Consider the following 23,513-nt stretch of genomic DNA (forward strand, 5'->3'; position numbering starts at 1 on the left):
CTGGCTTCACGGACGCAAACGAACGTGCGGCCCAACGTGGACAGAGGAGGGCACGGCACGCTTGTCTCGCGCCATCGACGCAGATGCCGCCAGCCTCAAGGAGGAGGGTGACGAGGTTCTGCGTGTGACGGCGATCCTGGCGCCCGGAGCTCGCAGTCTGGCAGAGGCGTCGAGCGTCCGGCTCGAGACCGGGGCACCGGCCGATTTTGTGACGAAACAGGATGATGATGACGACGGTAAAGAGGTGAGCGCGATGATGGCGGCGGCGATCGCTGTCGCACGGAGAGAAGAAGAGGAAGAAGAGGACATCCTGATGAGGCAGCGGGCTCCTCCTCGCACGGTCGACATCGTCCGTTCGCTGGCATTTGCAGCGCCGGGTCGCGCCGAGGAAGGCGCCACGTTCGTCACCGCCGATGCTACTGCCGCCGCAATGTCGGCTGCCAGTAAGGAGGACGAGGAGGTGGAGGGTTTGTCGAGCGAGGGCTGGGTGGTGTTTGGAGCACGCGAGGTCTCAGAGGCCCAGGAGCTGGCCCTGCGGGAGGCCAAGGATGAGGAGGAGGATGAGGTCTTTGCTCCGACCCAAACAGTTGTTCGCATGACCATGCTTACGCACAGAACGACAACTCTCACAAAGGCGAGCGCTGCGAAAATTGACGACGTAGCAGCACCTGGCCCAAAAGTCGACGACGAGCCGGAAGAGGAAGAGGAGGAGGTGGAGAAACTGGCGTGCATTTCTCTGTCGGGATCATCTTCCCTTGAGGAGCGAGGAGCATTCAGGACTCCCCCAACGTCGCCAACCGAGCTGGGGAACACGGGGTCACGTGGGGTTGGGACGGAAGTGAAGCGACGAGTTCTGTGGGTGACGAGGGATGGGGAGGTGCGGGAGGAAGATGAGGACGATGCGACCATGGGGCCACGTGGCAACGCGGCAGAAAGGCAGGGCCCGATGCCAACTGACGATTCAGCTCAACCAGAACCCAGCGCCGACCTGGAGGGTAGTAAACAACTGGAACTGAGGCTGCGAATGAAAACAGGAGAGCCAAGGGAGAGTGGGGAGGGACCTGCACAGGAAGTGGCGGAAGAACAAAAACCACCAGAGTTGGAACTGTGGCTGAGGAGCGAACAGGGGACTCGATCACCCACTATCGCCACCGCTATCGTCACCGCGGTCAAAACCCAAATGGGAGTTTCCGGGCACAAGCCAAGCTCGGGATCGGAACCAAAGCCAGATTTGGCATCGGTCCTCGACGTGACGGCCGGATTGGCGAGCCGCGAGTACACCGTCGTGACGGAGTCCTGGGCCAGGGGAGGCCGCCAGGGCGGTGGGCGCGGCAGTCTCGTCAAGCGAGTCACCACGCGCCACATCACCGCCGCCGCAAATGTACGGCCGCCAGTCAGTGCCACCACCGCCGGCGACGGCACAACGACGTGGAAGGAAGGAGATGCAGAGGGTCCAGAGACATCGCTGGAAGGCCTCGGTGCAGCACAAAGGAAGTCAGGTGGAGAGGTTCTGAAGGTCGGTCGAGCCGATGATTCCTTGCCAGAAACCGAAATGGTATCGGCGGAAAGGTCGGCACTTGCCTGCGAAGATCTGGGAAAGCATCATTTGCCAGAGATACCCGAACCCACATCCTTGGCCTCTGCATTCGCCAAGTCCGCGGAAGGACCGGGGGGCCGGCGGGCAGAGGGCCCCGTCCCCAAGCTCGCCATCAGCACACAGGGGATCACGTTGCCCACCCGCCCGGCGCACTCGGAATGCCGTGCCGTGTCGGTGGTGGTGCCGCCAGGCCGGGGCGTAGCCGGCGCCCTGAAGGACGTGGGTGTTGCCCTGCCCCTGGGCCTCCTGCACAAAGTGGCGGCCGCCCACCCTGAGATGACTGCACACGACGAGGAGGCGGACTTCGCGTTTCACAACGTCGACGGCGCGGACGTCGACGGGGGAGACGCAGGGGCTTTAGTGGTGGAGAGGAGGGTGTGGGTGCGCATTATGGTGTTCGGGGCCAACGGTGACACCGCAGCCAACGAGGAGGCCTCAAGGGTGGACCTGACGGGACTGGTGACCACACCCGTCGACTCATTGCCCTTCGAGGTGTTTCCTCCTCAACAACCCGAGCTGGACACAGAACCACGGCTGTCACCTGCGCCGCAGGATGTCACCACCGAGCCGGTGGGGAAATTCACTCCAGATAATGTTCCTGGGTGGTCAAGTCCTGAGATCGTGACAGTCAAGAGTGGAGTGGAGGAACCGGAACCACTCACGGTGTCCGTGAAGGCCCCCGATGATGCTGCGGTGACAAGGGAAGAGCGGAGCGATGAAGTCACCCGAAAGGAATGCTCAGAAGTTTCAGAGAAGGCGATGGCGGATTCGGTCATGGCGTCACGGCCGTCTGATAAGGATGTAAAGCGCAGGGTCGAGGAGGTAAACCGGAGCAGGAGCCGGAAGGAGATGAAGCGTGAGGAGGTTATGGTAGAGTTGAGCGAAGAACAACGCAAGATGAGGGAGGAGGTGAAGCTCGGAGTGGAGGAAGCTATGAGCCTGATGATGGGCAGGAAGGCCGAGGAGCTGGATGGAATGAGGAGCGAAGAAGAGAAGATCGCACGCGAGCTCTACTCCACCTACCCCAAGGAGAGTGCAGTGGCGGAGGATCTGTGTGAAGATGTCGCGACAAAACCAGAAGAGCGAGGAGAGGATGGGGACACCCCCACCAGAGTCTCGCGGGCCGTGTTGGTCCTCAAAATTTCTCAATCTGTTTCGGAAGAACCAGAAGTACCAGAAAAAACTGAGCCAGAGGAAACGGCAGAAATGGTGGTGGCGGGCGACACAGAGACTCGCAATGGGGTGGAGTGGGTCGAGGTGGACTCTGACTCGGAGGCGGCATATGGAGATCTCTCTCTCAAGGAGAGCTCCATTGTGGAGGAGAAGGAGGCGCTGTCCCCTGCGGAGGCTGACGACATTGCTGACGAGGAGACGGAAAAAGAGGAAGAGGAGGAGGATGCATCGGCTAAGAAGGACGCCTTTGTATACCGTGCAGATACGACTAGAAGTCTCATCGTGGAAGATGAGGAGGAAGTCGAGAAGAAATTAACGTTCCAGGGAGAGACAAGCGAGGCTTTCCAGCAGGACGAGGAGACGACGCGACGGCAACACCGGCACAAGCTCCAAATTGATTTCCCGCGCACGGTGACGATGCAGGTGGAGGAAAAGGATTACGAGGAGAAGGAGGCGGGCGTGACGAGGTGTGTGAGGATGAGAAACCTAAAGAAGAGCGTCGTGTACCAGCTAACCGGGGCCAGCGGCGAGCACGTGGTCGTGACGCGGAAGAGGACGCAGAGCGACGAGCCAACGCCGCGAGACCATGGGAAACTCCGGAGCCTTCCTGGCGAGGTGCAGCGGATATTCGTCAATGACGATTACGACAGCGGCGACGAGGAGGAGGAGGAGGAGGAGGACAATGGAGAGAATGAAGACGAGGCAGGAAGGTCGGAAGAACGCTGGGTTAGTCGACTGACCCTTGGCGGCAGACGGAAGGCGGTGCAGACAAGGGTCCTAAGGGAGGAAGTCACGGTAAGAAAGGAAAAGGTGATCGAAATATTCCCCTTTGGTGGCCACACCTCAAAGAGTGTCACTGGTGAAGAGGAGACCTACAAAGAGGGTAGGAGAACCATGGAAGAGGAGGCTCCCGGGGAAACAACCGAGCTGGTCGGCATGGAGGATGAGGAGGAGGAGGATGAGAGCTCGGAGGTTCCGTTTCCAACGCCGGACACGCCGAGTTCGGAAGAGGTGACGTACGAGGTATCGACGAGCGCGGCGGCCAGGGTGACCAGAGCGGCTGACGACGACGACGACGACGTGGACAGACGCACCTCGGCATACGAGGTGGAGGAGGCCATTCCCGAAGAGACGGAGGATGACGCGGAAGATGAAGCTGACGGCAGGAGAAAAGGCGGAGCGGTGGCGGAACGGGAAGTGGTGACCATGGGAGTGACGTTGTGTCGCTTCCCTCTCACCAAACTCGCCACAGTGGTGCGGCGGAGGTCGGAGATGGAGCGTGAAGATGAGGTGGGGGTGGTGGTGGTAGGGGAGGCGGAGGAGGAGGAGGAATCGGCAGTCATGGAGACAGAAGCAGAGGGGAAGAAACCAGAATCGGTTAAACTGCAATCGGAAAAACTGGAAGCAAAACTAGAACCAGTGAAAATTGAACCAAAGCCAGATCCAGTGAAACTGGAGCCAAAACCGGAACCAGTGATACTTAAACCAGAGCCAGTTAAACTAGAGACAAAACCGGAACTAGTGCAATTGGAACCTGTAAGAATGGAGCCAAAGACAGAACAAGTGAAACTAAAACTAAAACCAGGTCCTGTTAAACTGGAGCAAAAAACAAAACCAGTTGAACTGGAGTCAAAACCAGAACCAGCAAAATTGGAAACAAAACCAGAGCCAGTTGAATTGGAGTCAAAACCAGAACCAGTAAAGCTGAAACTAAAACCAGAACCAGTTAAACTGGAGCAAAGACCAGAACCAGTGAAACATAAACCAGAGCCAGTTAAACTGGAGACAAAACCAGCGAAGCTTGAACCAAAACCAGTACCAGTGAAATTGGAACTTGTAAAACTGGAACCAGAGGCAGTTGAATTGGAGCAAAAACCAGAACCGGTAAAACTGCAACCAGAACAAGCGAAATTGGAGCCTGTCAAACTGAAACCAAAGACAGAGGCAGTGAAACTGAAACTAAAACCAGAACCTGTTAAACTGGAGCAAAGACCAGAACCAGTGAAACTGGAACCAGAACCAGAACCAGTGAAACTGCCAAAACTAGAACCAGAACCAGAGGCAGTTGAACTGGAGGCAAAACCAGAACCAGTAAGACTGCAACCAAAACCAGAACCAGTGAAATTGGAGCCTGTCAAACTGGAACCAAAATCAGAACCAGTAAAGCTGAAACTAAAACCAGAACCTGTTAAACTGGAGCAAAGACCAGAACCAGTGACACTTAAACCAGAGCCAGTTGAATTGGAGTCAAAACCAGAAGCAGTGAAATTTGAACCAGAACCAGTAAAACTGGAACCAAAACCAGAACCAGAGAAAATGGAACCAAAACCAGACACGGTGAAACTGGATCCAAAATCAAAACCAGTGAAACATAAACCAGAACCAGATAAACTGGAGACAAAACCAGCGAAGCTTGAACCAAAACCAGTACCAATAAAATTGGAACCAGAGCCAGTGAAATTGCAACCAAAACCAGAACCAGTTGAGGAGGAGCAAAAACCAGAACCAGTAAAACTGCAACCAGAACCAGTGAAACTGGAACCAGAACCAGAACCGGTGAAATTGCAACCACAACCAGAACCAGTTGAGGTGGAGCAAAAACCAGAACCAGTAAAACTGCAACCAGAACCAGTGAAACTGAAACCAGAACCAGTGAAATTGGAGCCTGTTAAACTGGAACCAAAGCCAGAGCCAGTTAAACTGGAGTCAAAACCAGAACCAGCGAAATTGGAACCAAAACCAGAGCCAGTTGAATTGGAGTCAAAACCAGAACCAGTTAAACTGAAACTAAAACCAGAAACTGTTAAACTGGAGACAAAACCAGCGAAGCTTGAACCAAAACCAGTACCAGTGAAATTGGAACTTGTAAAACTGGAACCAGAGCCAGTGAAATTGCAACCAAAACCAGAGGCAGTTGAACTGGAGCAAAAACCAGAACCTGTTAAACTGGAACCAGAACCAAAACCAGTGAAACTGGAGACAAAACCAGAACCAGTGAAACTGGAGACAAAACCAGTGAAACCAGAACCAGTGAAATTGGAAGCTGTCAAACTGGAACCAAAACGAGAACCAGTGAAACTGGAACAAAAACCGGAACCAGTGAAACTGGCAAAAAAATCAAAACCAGTGAAACTGGAGACAAAACCAGTGAAACCAGAACCAGTGAAATTGGAAGCTGTCAAACTGGAACCAAAGCCAGAGGCAGTGACACTGAAATTAAAACCAGAACCTGTTAAACTGGAGCAAAAACCAAAACCAGTTGAACTGGAGTCAAAACCAGAACCAGCGAAATTGGAACCAAAGCCGGAGCCAGTTGAATTGGAGTCAAAACCAGAACCAGTAAAGCTGAAACTAAAACCAGAACCAGTCAAACTGGAACCAGAACCAGAACCAGTTAAACTGGAACCTATCAAACTGGAACCAAAGCCAGAGGCAGTGAAACTGAAACTAAAACCAGAGAAACTGGAACAAAAATCTAAACCAGTGAAACTGGAGACAAAACCAGTGAAACCAGAACCAGTGAAATTGGAAGCTGTCAAACTGGAGCCAGAGCCAGCGAAATTTCAATCAAAACCAGAGGCAGTTGAACTGGAGGCAAAACCAGAACCAGTAAGACTGCAACCAAAACCAGAAGCAGTGAAATTGGAGCCTGTCAAACTGGAACCAAAGCCAGAGCCAGCGAAATTGGAACCAAAACCAGAGGCAGTTGAACTGGAGGCAAAACCAGAACCAGTAAGACTGCAACCAAAACCAGAACAAGTGAAATTGGAGTCAGTTAAACTGGAACCAAAACCAGAGGTGGTGAAACTGAAACTTAAACCAGAACCTGTCAAACTGGAGACAAAACCAGCAAAACTTGAGCCCAAACCAGAACCGGTGAAATCGGAAGCTGTCAAACTGGAACCGAAGCCAATGAAAGTGGAACAAAAACTAGGACCGGTGAAACTTGAATCAAAACAGGAACCAGTGAAACCAATCGAACCAAAACCAACAGCACAACCAGAACTGAGAGCAGAGTCGGTTGAGAGAGAACCGCTCCCCGTGCGGTCGGAGCCCGGAGCAGCGGTCACCGATCACAGCGATGAGATCCCTGCCATGGGCCCAAGCCCGATGGTGAGCTCGGCCCGCAGGGTGACGCGCAGTGGGGCCGGCAGGGCCAGCAGGGCCGGCATGCCGTTTCTGCAGCTGCGTGGCCTCGCGTCTCCCCGCGACCCGGCGGCCGAGCGTCTGATTCGCTCTCCGCCGGCCGGGATGTTGGCGGAGCCGCTCATCCTCGTGGAGCCGCCCTCCCCGCTCCCGCCGGCCTCCGACGAAGACGGCTTCCTCTTCTACCTAAGTCCTGAAGGGGCGGCGGTGGCGGCGGAGGAGGAGGAGGAGGAGAAGGAGGAGGAGGAGTCGGAGGAGGAGGAGAAGGGAGGGCAAGGGAGCACCCTGGACAACCGTCAGGGAGACAGCGTAGATGAGGGGGGGACAGACGCGGGGTTGACGCCGGCGAAGGAGATGCACGCAACAGGAATATCGCTGCGGTTCGACAAGCGCATCTATGTCTTCAAGATGACGGAGACGGGAGTAGGAGACATTGCTGAATCGATGGAGGTGGAGGAGAAGGAGGCTGAGTCGCAAAGTGGCGACACTGGGGATGAGAGGGAGACGGAGACACCAGAAATTGTTGAGGAATCCACTCGAGAATTGACGCCACTCGAGGAGAAATCTGAGACTCCGCAGGGAGTCTCCACAGATGAGTTAACGTCGCAGGACGCCACGTTCCATGATGCGACATCTCGCGACACAAGCTCACAGTACGTCACCTCTCTCGACGTGACCCCTCTCGACGTGACCCCTCTCGACGTGACCCCTCTCGATGTGACCCCTCTCGATGTGACCCCTCTCAATGTGACCTCTCTTGACGTGACCCCTCTGGATGTGACCCCTCTCGACGTGACCTCTCTTGACGTGACCTCTCTCGACGTGACCTCTCTCGACGTGACCTCTCTCGATTTGACCTGCCACGAAGTGACCTCCAGGGAAAGCGAGAGCAGCGATTACTACGACGTTGCCGAGGAGATGGGGTCGACGGATGAATCTGTCTCGGACAGCAGCTGGGGAGGAGGCACGGGGACTGTCGCTACGACGACGGCAACGACGATGGCTAAGACGACGACGACGACCGAAGAGAAAGAGAAGAAGAAAAAGAAAAAAAGGACGAAGGTGTTGGTGCGGAAGACCACGAGCACCGCCAGCACGAGCACCACGACGATGAGATTGGACGTGCGCAGGGAGACGACGCAAACGCAGACCGAGTGGGAGGACGTCCGGCGCGGTGCAGCAGCGTGCAACGGCACTGCGGCCGGTAGCGGGCCGCAACCCGAGGAACCAGCGTGGAGACGGGGCCACGAAGAGACGCCGGAGGGCACGGCGAGCGAAGACACCAGAGAGGTCGAGGAGTCCGGGACGGTGGCGGCCTTTGAGACGATTCTCCCGGAGGAGGCAGATGATGCGACAGCGCGCGGCAAGGAGATGAGGATTCGGAAGCCCAGAGAGGCAGTGGAGGTTGTGACGATAGTGCCAGGGGAGGTACGGGAGACACCGAAGGTGAGTACGGCTGGGCCAGACGAGGAGGAGGCCATTGAGCTGCCGAGCGAGGTGGTGTTTGTCCTGCGGAGGCGATACACGCGACTCATCCGACTGTTGCGCCGAACGGTCACACGGACAAAAACCACGACCATCACCATCGTGACACTGCTGTACCTCCTGGAAACAGGTAACCTCCTCAACGTTGGCACCAGCGGGCGCGAGTCTGAGAGCGAGAGAGCAAAGCAACAGCAACACTCACCACATGGGGAACCACAACTCACGAAGGGACCCCCACACATCACTCCATTGCGATGAGAGTGAATGGGACCCCGAATCGCTCCATCGAGGGAACCCGGTTCACTCCATTGCAATGAGAGTGAATGGGACCCCGCATCAATCCATCACTATGAGAGTGAATGGGACCCCGAAAAACTCCATTGTAATGACAGTGAATGGGACCCCACATCAATCCATCACTATGAGAGTGAATGGGACCCCGTTAAACTCCATTGCAATGAGAGTGAATGGGACCCCACATCAATCCATCACTATGAGAGTGAATGGGACCACGAAATATCCCATTGCAATGAGAGTGAATGGGACCCCGCATCACTCTATTGTGGGAAGCGCATCACTCCATCACTGTGGAGGTTGCGTGCTTGTGTGTAGACTGTTTATGCATATGTGGAGGCTGTGCATGGGTGGAAGCTGTGGTGTGTGCATGTGTGAGGACAGTGCTGTGTGTGGAAGCTGTGGTGTGTGCATGTGTGAGGACAGTGCATGTGTGTGGAGGCTGTGTGTTTGTGCAGGCGGTGTGTGTGTGGAGGATGTGCGTGTGTAGAGGCTGTGCGTGTGCGCCTGATGGAGTCTGTGTGGGTGTGGAGGCTGTGTGTGGGTGTATGGACGCTGTGCACGTGTGTGCAGTCTGCGTGTGTGTGGTGGCTGTGTGGGTATAGAGACTGACCACCTGTGACCACCCGTGACTGACTGTCCATGACTGCCTGTGACTGACTGCCCGTGACAGCACGTTACTGACTGCCAGTGACTGGCCATGGCCACCGTGTCGTCCGTGTGGCCGTAGACTCAGACGTTGACGAGATGCTGCGAGGAGACCTGCACCTCGCCCTCGTCGCAGAGAAGCTCGACTCGGCCTGGCCTGGTGAGCGCACAACAACCGCCATTCGCCATTTTGTCGCGGTGACGTCACCACAACACTTGTCAGGCCAGGTACACTCCTGTCGCTGACAGGAGGTCAAAGGACAGACCCAGTTGCCAAGGGTTGACTGAGATGACTGGCAGATGCACCACCCGTGCCCCCTACTGTCCCAACTTTTAGCCGCCCGGTCCTCCGCTCATTGTGGTAAGCATCGCCCTTCTGCCCTCCGTTGTTGTTTGAGGGCAACTGCCTCCAAGTGTCCAGTAGCGTCTTTCATGACCCTCTTCCTTAGAGGCCGATCTTGACATCACTGGAATTAGTCTTCGGCAAGTCCACTCAGCTCCACATTCTTCTGTACCGCATCAGGCCATGTCTTCTCCATCCCACGCCACATCCATTTACCCCCTCTATCTGGCCAAACAGAACCTGCTTGGGCATGCGGTGGCTGGGGATGCAGGTTACATGAAGGTTACATGACCCAGCCAATGCAGACTTGCCTGCCAGAGGAGCTCACTGATGGGAATGTCTTCAGATCTTTCAAGGATTTGTGAGTTCCTTGTACAATCCAGCCTGGTTAAATGCAGGATATATTGTAGGCAGGCCAGCCTGAAAGTTTTAAACTGGTACAGATGTTCCACGAGAGGACATTAGGTTCGCAAGCAAAAATAAGGGAGGGCATGATTGGCCAAGAAGACCTGAAGCTTCGTTTGGAGCGACAGACCAGGTAGCTTCCGCACAGCGTTACGCAGCTGACGAAAAGATTATGCCACTTGGCTAATTCGGAGGGAGACCTCTGCTACCAACTGAGGCTTGTCATAAGCACACTACCAAGGTTAGAAAACCTCTCCACTCATCACTCATAGCGAGTTGAAGGGGTGGAATATTGGATAATAAAACATATCCAGGCAGGTGCTTAGTTTTGGTGGGGCTGATGCAGCATGCGCCAGGTTCAGCAGCAGAACCTGCAACTTCTTCTCAGAGAGAGAGCAATAGACACCGGATCATCACCGTAAGTAACATGGCTGACCAGTATGGGGCCATCCTTTGACCGTGCCTGGGCATCGATCAGCTTCCCATTTTATCTTTTCCAGATAGAAATTCCACTGCTACAGCCATGGAAGGTTTCTAAAACTACTTGGTCGAATTTTTTTTTTATGTAGGAGCATCCCTGACGCACCCCAAGGTGAATAGGGAATGGCTCTTACTCCTAGCCACGTAGCTTTACCTGGGCCTGCCCACCATCATGAAGGCCCTTAATGATCGTGAACAGAGTCAGGGACTCTGAACGCATGAAGAAAAGCCCAGAGCCTTGACCTATTGATGGTATCCATATTTCTCCAGGATAAATACAAATTCTGATTCTGTATCATAGGTCTTGACCAGGTCAATAAAGCAGAGACGTAGGTCCTGTTGGAATTCGCGACAACTCTGCTGTAGCAGGACCGCCCTGGCTTGAAACCACATTGGAGCTCTACAAGGCTCTCCTCAGCGTACCTGGCAAGACAATGTGAGGTCCCTTTTCTTAAAGAGGGTGACCACCATGGCATCCTTCCAATCTTGCGGAACCCATCCATTGGTCCAGACTATTACAATGATGTCATATAGGGCAGTCTGCACACAAATACCACCTTTCCTCAGCAGTTCGCTTTGGAGATCATCTCTGCCCAGCGCTTTTACTGGTCTCAGACTCCGTACTTCCTCAACAGAGGGCACCTCAGCCAGCCACTTACAGGGGGTGACTACTTCCGATATTTGAGGCACCACAGCCTCAACAGGGTCATCCCCACTTTGCCCCATTTTGTTTTCTGGGCTGAGCAAACCTGCAAACCTGTTCCTGGTGGTCGGAGATCGAGTCGCCTTTCTTTACCCGAAGAATGGTGATAGGTGTGGCGCTCAAAGTTGCTTTTTTGATCGAATTAAAGAGTGATTTGTGATCATGGGCTTCCGAGGCAGATTCCATCTCCTCAGCAACCCACGATGATCATTCATCATTGCAGTGCCGCATGGCACTGCGAAGTCTGCAGTAAACCTCATTCTCCGACATGGGATTCTGTAGATGGTGGGAGTGCACCTGTTACGTTTGTGCATCCAACAGGTAACACCTCCTTAGTCAGCCAGCATCTCTGGGGAGGTTTAGAAAGTGTACCCAAAAGCAGCCATTGCATCTGCATGAGCCAGTCCAAAACTCTTCGCCAATTTCCCCCCGGCATCAGAAGGGGGAGGGGGATGATGCCAACCCCCAGCTGCAAGCGATGATGAAATACTAACGTGTAACTTTCATCAGCGAGCTGAGAACAGACCACTGTGGGTTTAAATAGGGTCCTAGATGGAGACCCACCTCAGGAGTGGAAGAATGGCAGGTGCAACTTACAGATGACAAGTCAATGGTCAGTGGGGCAAATCAGCTCCACGGTAGGTCCTGGTGTCAAGGACATGAGCCAACATCCACAGTTCCGTCCATATATAGTCCAAAAATTGTTCTTGCTTGGACCCGGCGTGCATCAATGATGTTGTGTGGATGCGCCGATGCCGGAAGAGCGTGTTGCTAATTACAAGCCCATGGGCTGCACAAAAGTCTAGCAGCCTCCTACTGTTGTTATTGCTGATCTGGCCCATGCCTTCCAATCACTCCAGCCACTATGGTGGTTACGACCACCATGCGGGGAAAAGCCGATTGAATTGGCCTTCCCCCCCCCCCCCCCCATATACCATCCAGCACCTCCGAGGAGGTAGGGCTTGTTTTTGCCCACTTTCCTGCGTGCATCTGTGTGTGTGCCTGTGTACGTGCAGCTTTGGCAGAGAAGATGGGGATTTCTCCAGATAAGCTGAAGGAGGCCGTGCAGAAAGCGGAGGAGGTGAGACCGGAACCTCGTGCGTGGGTGAGCAGTGTGGGTGGATGACCAATGTGTGTGGGTGAGCAGTATGTGTGGGTGATGGTCTGTGTGGGTGAGCAGTGCATGTATGATGGTTTGTGTGGGTGAGCATTGTGTGTGTGGGCGACGGTGTGTAGGCTGTGTGTGGGTTATGACGATGCGTGAGCCCGTGTCCACCCGCCGTGACTTGGTGCTGTGATGGTGATGGCAACGGTGGCTGTGTGGTGCAGGGGGAGGGCGAGGAAGTGGCTGACGAGGTGGAGGAGCTGGGTCTGTCGAAGGAGGCACAGAAGGCGTTCTGCCTCCTCAAGCTGTGGGCTCACCGCGAGGGCAACCGGGCCACCGGTGAGCCGGCGGGGATGGTTGCTAGAGGACCATTGATACTGCACATTGTTTCTCGGGAACTACACATCATTAGTAACCACAACATCATCACTTGTCTCTTAACTACACAACAAGAACAGGCAGACCATGTCTCGTTCACATCTCCGTCTCTCCACACAGCAAATAAGAATTTCTTACACATCCCGTAAACTGCACGGCGTTCTGAGAGCGAGGCGTTTCAGCGGCATTGATTCGGTACACGCAAAGCTCTGCACTGGTTCCGACATTCAGTTTCTCATCAGCAGAGTCGCGCTGCTCGAAATCGACGTTAGCGAACGGCCGATCTGGCAGCAAGGGACATCTCTTTGCAATGAGTCCCAGTTGAATACAGGTGGTGTGGGGATTATAATGCGGGGATTATAACGCAGCGATTATAATCGTGCCTAACTTCACAGTGCCTTTACAGATGGTGGGTTTCGATTTAAAGCTTTCGTGACTGCAGGGATTCATAATCTTGCTTCTTTCGGTAAAGTCATGTAGAAGGGAAATAATAAAATAAAAATAATTTAAAACCGCCACTTTTTTCAAATTTCTTGCTGTGGTTTTCACACCTGACGATGATTGCTTGTGTTGCGATCGAAACGTCGTGAGAATGTAATTGTTTTATTTTTATTATTTTATTATTTCCCTTCTACGTGACTTTACCGAAAGAACCAAGAAGATGGTGTATTGTTAAGGAAGCAGTAATGTGGTGTGTGGTTACTCATGATCATGATGTGTAGTTGCTAGGCACTCGGTGATGGTACTGCATGGTTGCTAGGCGACCAGTAACAATACGATGCTGTGTAGGGACAAGTAACAATACTACGTGGTTACTAATGATGTGTGGTTGCTTGGAAACCAGTAACGCTATGTGTGGTTACTCGGGGGGGCCAATGATGCTGTACTTGGTTGCCTGGAAACCAGTCAGGATGTGCGGTTGCTATCGATGTGTGTGGTCTCCAGGCACCCAGCTAGAGCGGTACCTGGTTGCCATGAAGAGGCCGGACGTGGCTCAGGTGGCGGCGGTAGGGGGCTCCGCGCCACCCCCCCCTCACTTCCCCGGGATCCCCCGCAGCACCACGGGCCCCGAGCGCCCCACTCTGGAGCAAACAGGTGACCCCCCCCCACTCCGACTCCACCTCCAGGCTGGGTCGTCCCGTCACATCACAATGCACGCGCGGTCCCGCTTGGTTATGAATTCTTATTTATTTTCGTTGCAATTTATCTGAAATATCCGCACGGCCCCCCTGCCCCATGTTTCTCTTTGGTTGACTTTGCGTTTTTTTTTCTTCTCTGCTCATTCCATCTCACGCGTGACTTCACTCCGACGGCTCTCTACCCACTCTCCGCTCTCCGGGCTCCCTCCACTCTCTCCCCGCTTTCTCTCTCTCCCCCTCCACTCTCCGTTCTCTCCGCGTCTCCATCCCACACTCGCCGTTGCAGCGCACGGCGCGGCCGTCCCTGCCGCCGCCGCCGCCCCCCCCGTGCCGAAGATCCACCTGCACGCCCTCTCCGAGCGATTTGATTTTGGTTGCCATGACGATGACGCGGACGACGAGGGTGACGATGCGGGCGATGCGCCCGTCCCGGCCCACGATGACGGCGACCGTGACGATGACTTCACCGCAAATTTCTTCGATATGTTTGCCAGCGCAATTCCACTGTGCACCACCTCCTCCTCCTCAACCGGCGCGGAGAGCGTCGGGTTCCACAACGTCCGAGACACACGGCGAGGCCACGCAGAGACCCAGCCGATGCCATCGTCATCATCGCTAGCATCCACACCACCACCGCCCCCACCACGATCGTCAACGCTGCCATCGCGAATGCCAACGCTGCCATCGCGACCATCGCAATCATCGGCGCTACCTCCGCTGCCACCGTCACGATCGTCGACGCTACCGTCACGATCGTCAGCGCCGCCATCAACGGGATTTTCGTTCACCCCACAGCGTTCGTCACTCCCCTCCGCCTCTCTGCCACCTCGCATGCCACCCGCCGGTCCGTCACCGCCACCGCCACCCGCCCCCACCGCCACTCCTGCCACGCCGCCTCCCGCACCGATGCCAGATTTCCCGGCGTCGTTCGTGTTCACCAGAACAACGCTCATAACGAACAGGATGCTGACATCACCGCTCGCCACAACAGCCACGCCGCTCGACACTCAAACCGCACCGCTAGCCACTCAAACTGCACCGCTCGCCACCGCAGCCACATCTCTGCTCGGCGCCTCGGCCGCACCACTCCCGTTCCCTGCCGCGCCGTCGCTGCCCCCTCGCGCTGGCGAGTTGTTTCCTGGGCTGCCACCGGGGGTGCCCCTGGGAGCGAGGGGGTTCCCCTGCGAAGAGGGATTTTCCCCGGACTCGTTCCCAAACTTCCGCGTCACCACCGTGAAGAGAACGCGGCTCGCCGAGTTCAAGACAGGTGCGGGGGGGGGGGGACAACGTTGGGGCGCCTGTGCGTGCACCTAGCCTGGCACACGTGCGTGGCGAGTCGTCATTGTTCGTGGCGATTTGCGGGCTCTTCCCGTTGTTATGATTACGCTCGTTCACCCGGTTCAAGTTCAAGTTCATTTATTAGGTATAGCCCTGTGAGCCATTCGGCTCTTGAATCGGGTGCAACCGCAACAAACAAAAAACTAAAACATGAACAAAAAACATCTTAAAGTGAATGTGACTGAGTGCAAACAGAAAATCCAAATATTGCAGAAAAAACACCATAAAGAGTCTCAGGAGGAGGTTCCTGCCAGGTTTGTCGCAGTATCAGCAGCAGGGGAACATGGTGCTGCTGCTGGTCCTGCTTTGTGATCTCGGTGGAGAGATTTACAGGGAATTTGTCAGCAATGGGGACGTGGGTTTGGCCGACACCAGTTCCACGAGGTGTGCGAGTGTAGCTGTCGGAGGTGGAAACTGAAGAACCCGGAGAAAACACACTCAGAACAAGGGAATACACACACTTGCTACACTCACGTGCGTGTGGACGCGTGTGTACGCGTGTGTGCGCGTGCGTACGTGTGCACGCTATGTATGTGCGTGTGTGTATGTGTGCGTACGTGTGCACGCTATGTATGTGCGTACGTGTGCACGCTATGTATGTGCGTGTGTGTACGTGCGCGTGTGTAAGTGTGCGTATGTTTGTGCACGCGTGTGTGCGTGTGTGCACGTGTGTGTGTGTGTGTGCGTGCGTGCGTGGCAGACCCCGAGTGGTCGGAGGAGCGAGTGCGCGCACTCATGGAGCGTCTGGAGAGGGAGACCGACGGCGCTCACGTGAACCTCTCGGCTGAGCAGATACGGGCAGCTCGCCGGTGCGGCACCGCACTCACTCACTCGCTTACCCACCCGCTCGGTCACATGCGCATTCGCTCGGGGGTCTTTGTAATTTCGTAACCCCCCCCCACCCTCCCCACCATGCCCACAGACGAGGTCACGCCGAGTCGCCCCCCTCTTCTGGCGAAACAGCTCAGCGTGGGTTGCCCACCCCGGGAACTCTGGTCGGCTACCTGAAGGAGAAAGCCACGCAGCAGCCCCCCAGTGCCAAAGCACCCTCGAGCGGTGGTCATGGGGAGAGGGGGGGCCCGGGGGGAGAGGAGGTGGAGAGGGAGGAGATGAGGAAGAGAGCGGAGGAGGAGAGGAAGGGGAGGGAGGAGCAGGAGAGGAAGAGGAGGGAGGAGGAGGAGGAGGAGAGGGAGGAGGAGAGGAAGAGGGAGAAGGAGGAGGAACAGAGAAGGGAGATGGTGAAGAAAGAGGAGAGGAAGAGGCAGGAGGAGGAGGAGGAGAGAAAGAGGGAGAAGGAGGAGAGGGAGATGGAAGAGAAGAAAAAAGAGGAGAGGAAAATGGTGGAGGAGGAGAGGAAGAGGCTGGAGGAGGAGATGGAAAGGGTGGAGGAGGAGATGAGAATGGAGGAGCAGAGGAAGAGGGAGGAGGAGGAGGAGATGAAGAGGCTGGAGGAGGAGATGAAGAGGGTGGAGGAGGAGATGAGAATGGAGGAGCAGAAGAAGAGGGAGATGAAGAGGGTGGAGGAGGAGAAGAGGAAGAAGGAGGAGGAGAGGAAGAGATTGATGAAGAAGAAAGAGGAGGAGGAGAAGAGGGAGGAGCAGAGGAAGAGGGAGGAGATGAAGAGGGAGAAGGATGAGATGGAAAGGGAGGAGCAGAAGAAGAGGGAGGAGGAGAGGGTGGAAGAGGAGAAGAGGGCAGAGCAGGAGAGGAGGAAGAGGGAGGAGGAGAGGAAGAAAGAAGAGATGAAGAGGCTGGAGGAGGAGATGAAGAGGGAGGAGCAGAGGAAGAGGGCGGAGGAGGAAATGAAGAGGGCGGAGGAGGAGATGAAAAGGGAGGAGAGGAAGAGAGAGATGGAGAAGAGGGAGGAGCAGAGGAAGAAAGAAGAGAGGAAGAGGCTGGAGGAGGAGGAGGAGGAGAGGAGGAAGAAAGAGGAGATGAAGAGGGTGGAGGAGGAGGAGAGAAAGAGGGTGGAAGAGAAGAAAAGGGTGGAGGAGCAGAGGAAGAAGAAAGAGGAGCAGAGGAAGAAAGAAGAGAGGAAGAGGGTGGAGGAGGAGATGGAAAGGGAGGAGGAGATGAAGAGATTGATGAAGAAGAAAGAGGAGATAAAGAGGGTGGAGGAGGAGATGAAGAGAGTGGAGGAGGAGATAAAGAGGGACCAGGAGAGGAAGATGGAGATGAGGAGGGAGGTGGAGAGAGTCCCACCTGCGCCCCTGGCCAGAGAGGAGCCTCGGGGTGACGAGGAGGATGAGGATGAGGAGGGAGCCGGTCAGGGCGAAGAGGGGTCACCGGCTATCGCCGAAGGTCGGCTCGGAGCCATCCCCGAAGAAGTGGAGCCTGTGGAGGGCAACGAGGTGTCGGGAAGAATCCTGTCACGAGGAGGAGTTGAGGTCGTGGAGGAGGAGGATGAGGAGATGAGTCCTGATGAGGGTTCGCCTGTTGAAGAGGTGAGTAATATGTATGTTCAACTCCTTTCGCACCACATGTCGCCCAACCGTCGGAGGTGCAGGGTAAGGACAACAAAGTAAACACAAAAAGTAGCTCGAAAGAAATTCGTTTTCATTTCTTAAAATCAGAAGGATAACCATTTTCTTGATTATTTCGGTAAAGTCACGTAGAAGGGAAATAATAAAATAATAAAAATAAAACAATTAAATAATTCTCACGACGTTTCGGCCACAACGCAAGCAGCCGTCCTCAGGTCGGTCTATTATTTTATTATTTCCCTTTTACGTGACTTTACCGAAAGAACCAAGAAGATGAATCCCTGCAGTCACGAAAGCTTTAAATCGAAGGATAACCATTTCAGATGGCCGCATCCCAAAGCACGCAATACAGTGACTGGCTTTGTTCGATTTCTAGCTAAAAGCCGCTGCGAGGATGACCCAGAGTTCGCGTGATGATTTATGCTCCTTAATGAGATATGAAGGTATCGTGGTTCATTTGTGACGAGCACTGTGTGTAATGAGGGCAAACTTACAATGTCTTCGTTCAGCAACCCGAAGCCAATGCAGCTGGGCGAGCACCGGATGGACATGCTCGGATCTTGCAATACCCATCACGACACGAAACAAAGAATCTCATACACGCTCATGTTTTTTTTACAGATGTCCCGTAGAGTAGCGAGTTGCAAAAATCGAGCCTTGTCGATACTCGGCTACACGCCACCATGTTGGTTACATCATGGCTGGTATGCAAATTGCAGGACCTGACTGTATTTTGCGACATATAATTTTATAATATCGTGTTGAGGCTCTTTTTTAGATGAGTAGAAAACTGAATCCTGGGGTCTACAACAGCCACAGCTAATCCTCCCACAAATGGTTTCGCCTGCAGAACCGATTACTCTCGGTTAAGCAGCATCTTGTTTCGTGCTAAACACACATGCGTGCGATCTTTGCGGTTACCGAGGCTCTCCATATCCAACTTCGGCTTCACTGCAGTGTACAATTGTGCATCATCGGCATATTCGTGGAACTTGATGGAATGCCTTGAGATGAAATCGGCAATTCGAGAGACGTATGTTTTAAAATAGGAAGGTCCAGAGGACGAACAGCTCTGGTACGCCAACTGGGCACGGCATCGGCGATGACTTTTCATCACCCAGCTAGACCAACTGTGATCGGCCATGTCGGTATGACTAAATCCACCCCAGTGCCATCCCCGACACACCGAACCTTGACCATAGCCACTCGATGAATATCTTGTGGCCGACGGTGTCAAAGGAGGCCAACCAACACTGCGGGTGCTCCGATCATCCATGATTTTATAGAGGTATTGAGTGATCTTCTTGGTTCTTTCGGTAAAGTCACGTAGAAGGGAAATAATAAAATAATAAAAACAAAACATAATAAAATATAATTCTCACGACGTTTCGGCCACAACGCAAGCAGCCGTCCTCAGGTGAAGAACAGGGCTGTTGGAAAGACAGCGTCTGAATGACGATGAATCCCTGCAGTCACGAAAGCTTTCAATCATATTGAGTGATCTTTAGTCGTGACATCTCAATGCTGTGGAGTTTGCGGTATCCTGACTGCAACGGGTTGAATGCGCCCATCCCAAAGACGTGGGGAAGTCACCGCTTCAGACCAAAGCGCTCCATGACCCGTGAAATCGTGCTCGGGTTTGAGATCGGGAAATAGTTGTGGGGGTCACTAGCTCAAGCCAATTTTTTTTCTAGAGCGGTGTTACCTGCGCCATTTCGAACCGGTCTGGGAAACCGCCCTAGTTGAACAAAATATTGGCCAGGTGGACAATCAGCGGTGCAATCAACGTTTGAGCACGATTTGAGAATCCACGTGTGGATGTAGTTGAGTGGCGATGTTTTATTTGGCAGCCGTGCGGTGACGATCGACACCTCTGCCACCGACGCTGGTGCCAGCTTCTCGAGTTTTACATCGGTTCCATGTTGATTAAAACTCAGATGGCAGACCGGGAGAATCCGTTTCTTTAAAGTAAGAAACTGCCGTCTTGATCGTCACTATTTTACTGGCAAAGAACGTCGCAAGTCCTGTGCACAGACCGGGTTGACTCGTTGATGGGTGCTTGGAGTGCAGCAGACCCCTTCACGACGTGCCACAAAGCACGGGGGGGTCGCGAGCCGACTCATTGATGCGCAGAGCATAGAACGATCTGCGTTGACTTAAAAATGAGTTGATTGGCAGATGTACGGGCGGCTCTGTAAGCAAGTCGGACAGTCTTGAGCCTCCTCCATTTCTGCTTTGCAGCGATCGCCTCCGGTGACAACCAGTTACTGTGCACTTTCCCAATTCTCTTTGTGCTTATTCGAATAGGCACGAGTTCATCGAGAACAGCAGTGATGTTATTTTTCTAATTGATGCAGGATTTAGACACGCCGATGAAGTGTGTAAGGCTCCCGCCTGCCAGCAGCGAGCCTTCGACAATTTATGTGGCCTCAAAGTGTACCCCTGTCATGGCACCAGTGCTGCGGTGATGTCACCGCCACTTAGTTGTGAATGGAGGCCGCTGTTGACCGTGTGTAGGAGGTGTCACGCGCTCTGGGCAGCCGAGAGACGACGAGCAGCTCCGACGAGGAGGAGCTCGTGACCACGCGCGTCATCAGGCGGCGCGTCATCATCAAGGTGAGGGTGCGTGAGTAGGCCTCGGCAAGGTAAGGTAATTTACCCTTTTTACCGGCTTTAAAAGGGTAAAGGTGAAGGGTAAAGGTGTCGACATGCCAAGGGGTAAGGTAAAGGGTAGGGTAAAGGTAGCTCGGAAGAATTACACGGAAGGGTAAAGGTAGCGCGAAGTATTACCCGGTAAATACAGTAACTGGTTTACCACTAAAAGCTCCGTGGCGCAGTCCGTGGCCTCCATTTAATAAGTAATATTAAAACAAACTTTCTTTAAAACACGCTTTTATGAAATGTACGAGTAATGACAGAACTCCACGACTCCAGGAAGTGGCCCCGAAGCTTGCTACGATGTAAGGGGCCGTGACCAATTACAGCCAACAACAGTTGAGCGTGGACAATTAGACCCAAGCCGAAACGTAACATATAAAAAAGGATTTTATGATAGAATAGTGTTGTCATCAGTATGACATAAGTATACCAAGTTTGCAGTCGATACCACATTAGGAAGTGGGTAAAAATTTAGTTACAAGATTTGAGGATACAACAATGACAACGACAACAACAATGACAACAACGACAACAAGCGTGTGAAATTGGAATAATCGAGAGTATTCTATATGAATAAAGCACTCTACCTAGCATTTACCGTTATACTGGTAGGAACGAAGTGGACCAGCCTACAACAGATTATATCGTCCGTCCGTCCGTCTAGCAACATCGCCCCCTACTGCAAACACTTGGCATGACCCTACAAAAACCTTTAGACTCGGTGACACTTTCCTGGCTAAACAAGTGTAACATTCCCTTATAATTCCCTCAGATAGCTTTTAATTAAACCATTTAAATTAATGACGCTTTCCTGGCTAAACAAGTGTAACATTCCCTTATAATTCCCTGAGATAGCTTTTAATTAAAACTTTTAAATTAAAATTTAACTCGCTGCGCCCTAAAGCCTACAGCTAGGCCTAAAGCCTCGAACTACGCCTCAAACTCTCCCTTCGTATCGTACCCCCGCGTGTGTGCAAGGGAGTTAATGTTTAACAATGTTACATTTCCTGATGCTTTTAAATAGAAACATTTAAATTAAGCTTTTACATAAATAATAAAAACATTTAAATTTACAATTAACTCACGGCGGTCTAAAGCCTACAGCTAGGCCTAAATCCTAGAAGTAGGCCTCAAACTCTCCCTTCGTATCGTACCCCTGCGTGTGTGAAAGGGAGTTAATGTTTAACAATGTTACATTACCTGATGTTTTTAAATAGAAACATTTACATTTAAAGCTTTTACATAAATAATTCAAACATTTAAATTAAAAATTAACTCCCAGCGGCCTAACGCCTACAGCTAGGCCTAAAGCCTATAACTAGGCCTCACACTCTCCCTTCGTATCGTCCGATTCGGTGTAGCAACATCGCCCCCTACTGCAAACACTTGGCAGGACCCTACAAAAACCTTTAGACTCAGTGGGGCTTTCCTGGCTAAACAAGTGTAATAATACATTATGTTTATATTCTTTGGTTATTCGTTCCTACCAGCCCACCCCGCAGGGACCTGTTAAACCTTGTTCATGTGTAGTTCCCTAGTAATTACCCTGTAATCGGGTAATTTATATAGGGTAAGGGTAAAAGGTAGGCTCGTTGCTTTTTACCTTTTACCTTTTACCTTACCTGCTAAAGGGTAAAAGGTAGGGTAGAGTGATTGTATTGTGGTAAGGTAAAAGGTAGGCTAAAAATAGGCTCGTTGTTTTTACCTTTTAACTTTTACCTTACCTTGCCGAGGCCTATGCGTGAGTACTGAGTGTTGGTGGTGGTTTACATTCCCACCAAAAATGAACATCAATGGGGAGGGATGCAGGTGTAGTAAGTTTCAGGAGGCTTGGACGACATAGTTGGAGGCACACGTATTTATTAACACCAACGTATTTACAGAGACGGGGATACACAACACTTGAAGGGGTATCGGCCCCTTCACCCGTCTAACAGGGAGACCCAACGTCTAACCCGGCTAGCCTACTCCCAGGTCCTCCACTACAGAGCTAAGGGAGGCTATCTATCCCAGCCCTGGTCAAGCTGGGATTTACGGCACCCTGAGTCTCCAGACCGGCTCTTATAAGAACATCGGTCTGGGCTCTCGGGGCCACGCCACCGGCTTTCCCTGGTCAGTCCTGACAAGGACAGCGAGCCAGGGGAGTTCCAGGGCCTACTCTAGCTGGTCTTCAATCTTCGCTGGTTAAAGCTAACACTCGACCTCGAGCCCTCCGGCTCACCACCTTATATAGCAATCGCTCCCCCCCGGGGGGGCCGTGGGGGATGGCAGGTGCGGACGTCGATGTAAGCACCTTCTCTGCATACGGCCATAACCACGCCCCTTGTGTTTGTTTCCCATCCGTACCAATACACCTCTACATCACCCCCCCCTGTACAGGCCACAGCCGTCCCCGGCTGCAACAAAATCCCAACACGATGCCTCGCCCCCCGAATTCGCGTGTGCCTCACGTAACTTTAACAACAACAACAACCAGCAACCAACAGAGGGAAAAAAATAAAAAAAACCGACCCGACGCACCCCCCCTGAATAAATACCCCATCCCATAAACACACAACATATATACATATATACAAGCGCCCAGGACGCCCCCCGCAAGGTCCCCACCAGCGGCCGACCTCACAAAAGTCTGCGCGTTTTGGCGCGCGTTCTTGCAGCGGGGCCGTCACAAGGGGCAGCCCCGGTTGGACCAGTGGTGGGCGCCGACAGTTCGGGTGCGGGAGCGTCCGGTATGTCCAATGAGCGACCCCCGACCCCCCCGGGTGGGGTCGCAGGACGTGGGCACGTCAATCCCGGTGCACCTGGAGGTGGAACAGCCGGTGACAAGTCAGTCGAAAGCAGTCGGTGGACCCCTCACACGTTTGGCCACGCATGTGTGTGTGAGGAACCTGGGGCGCAATGAACGATTTCAACCGGGAGGGGTGCACGTACCACCGACGCTTTCCCCATCGGACGCGCACACATTGTGGCCGCAAAACCTGTATGACTTCCACGGGCCCCCGCCACGGCCGTACCAGCTTAGACGAGGTCGCCAGTGGCACCTGGGGACAGTGCAACCACGCCTTGTCCCCCGGTTTCCATTGGAGCACATGTGCCCGACCCAGCCTAAGCCTCTCATTCGCCCTCTGGCGGAGTTCC

At 53.5% G+C, this 23,513-nt stretch overlaps 1 protein-coding gene across 1 annotated transcript in view; it reads left to right on the top strand.

Annotated features, from left to right (window-relative positions):
* LOC144942465 (uncharacterized) overlaps nt 1–23,513 on the top strand; it is a gene marked incomplete at its 5' end in the record, with an annotated part of 101,492 nt that overhangs the window by 67,544 nt on the left and 10,435 nt on the right. Inside the window, 9 exons of the mRNA XM_078869332.1 lie at nt 45–8,531; nt 9,426–9,503; nt 12,291–12,379; nt 12,604–12,718; nt 13,703–13,852; nt 14,183–15,163; nt 15,935–16,043; nt 16,157–17,678; nt 20,235–20,333. Of these exons, the coding sequence (XP_078725458.1) occupies nt 45–8,531; nt 9,426–9,503; nt 12,291–12,379; nt 12,604–12,718; nt 13,703–13,852; nt 14,183–15,163; nt 15,935–16,043; nt 16,157–17,678; nt 20,235–20,333 (11,630 nt within the window). The remainder of the gene's footprint in view (nt 1–44; nt 8,532–9,425; nt 9,504–12,290; nt 12,380–12,603; nt 12,719–13,702; nt 13,853–14,182; nt 15,164–15,934; nt 16,044–16,156; nt 17,679–20,234; nt 20,334–23,513) is intronic.

Source organism: Lampetra fluviatilis, chromosome 27 (assembly GCF_964198595.1).
Source record: "Lampetra fluviatilis chromosome 27, kcLamFluv1.1, whole genome shotgun sequence".
NCBI classification, from domain to species: domain Eukaryota; kingdom Metazoa; phylum Chordata; class Hyperoartia; order Petromyzontiformes; family Petromyzontidae; genus Lampetra; species Lampetra fluviatilis.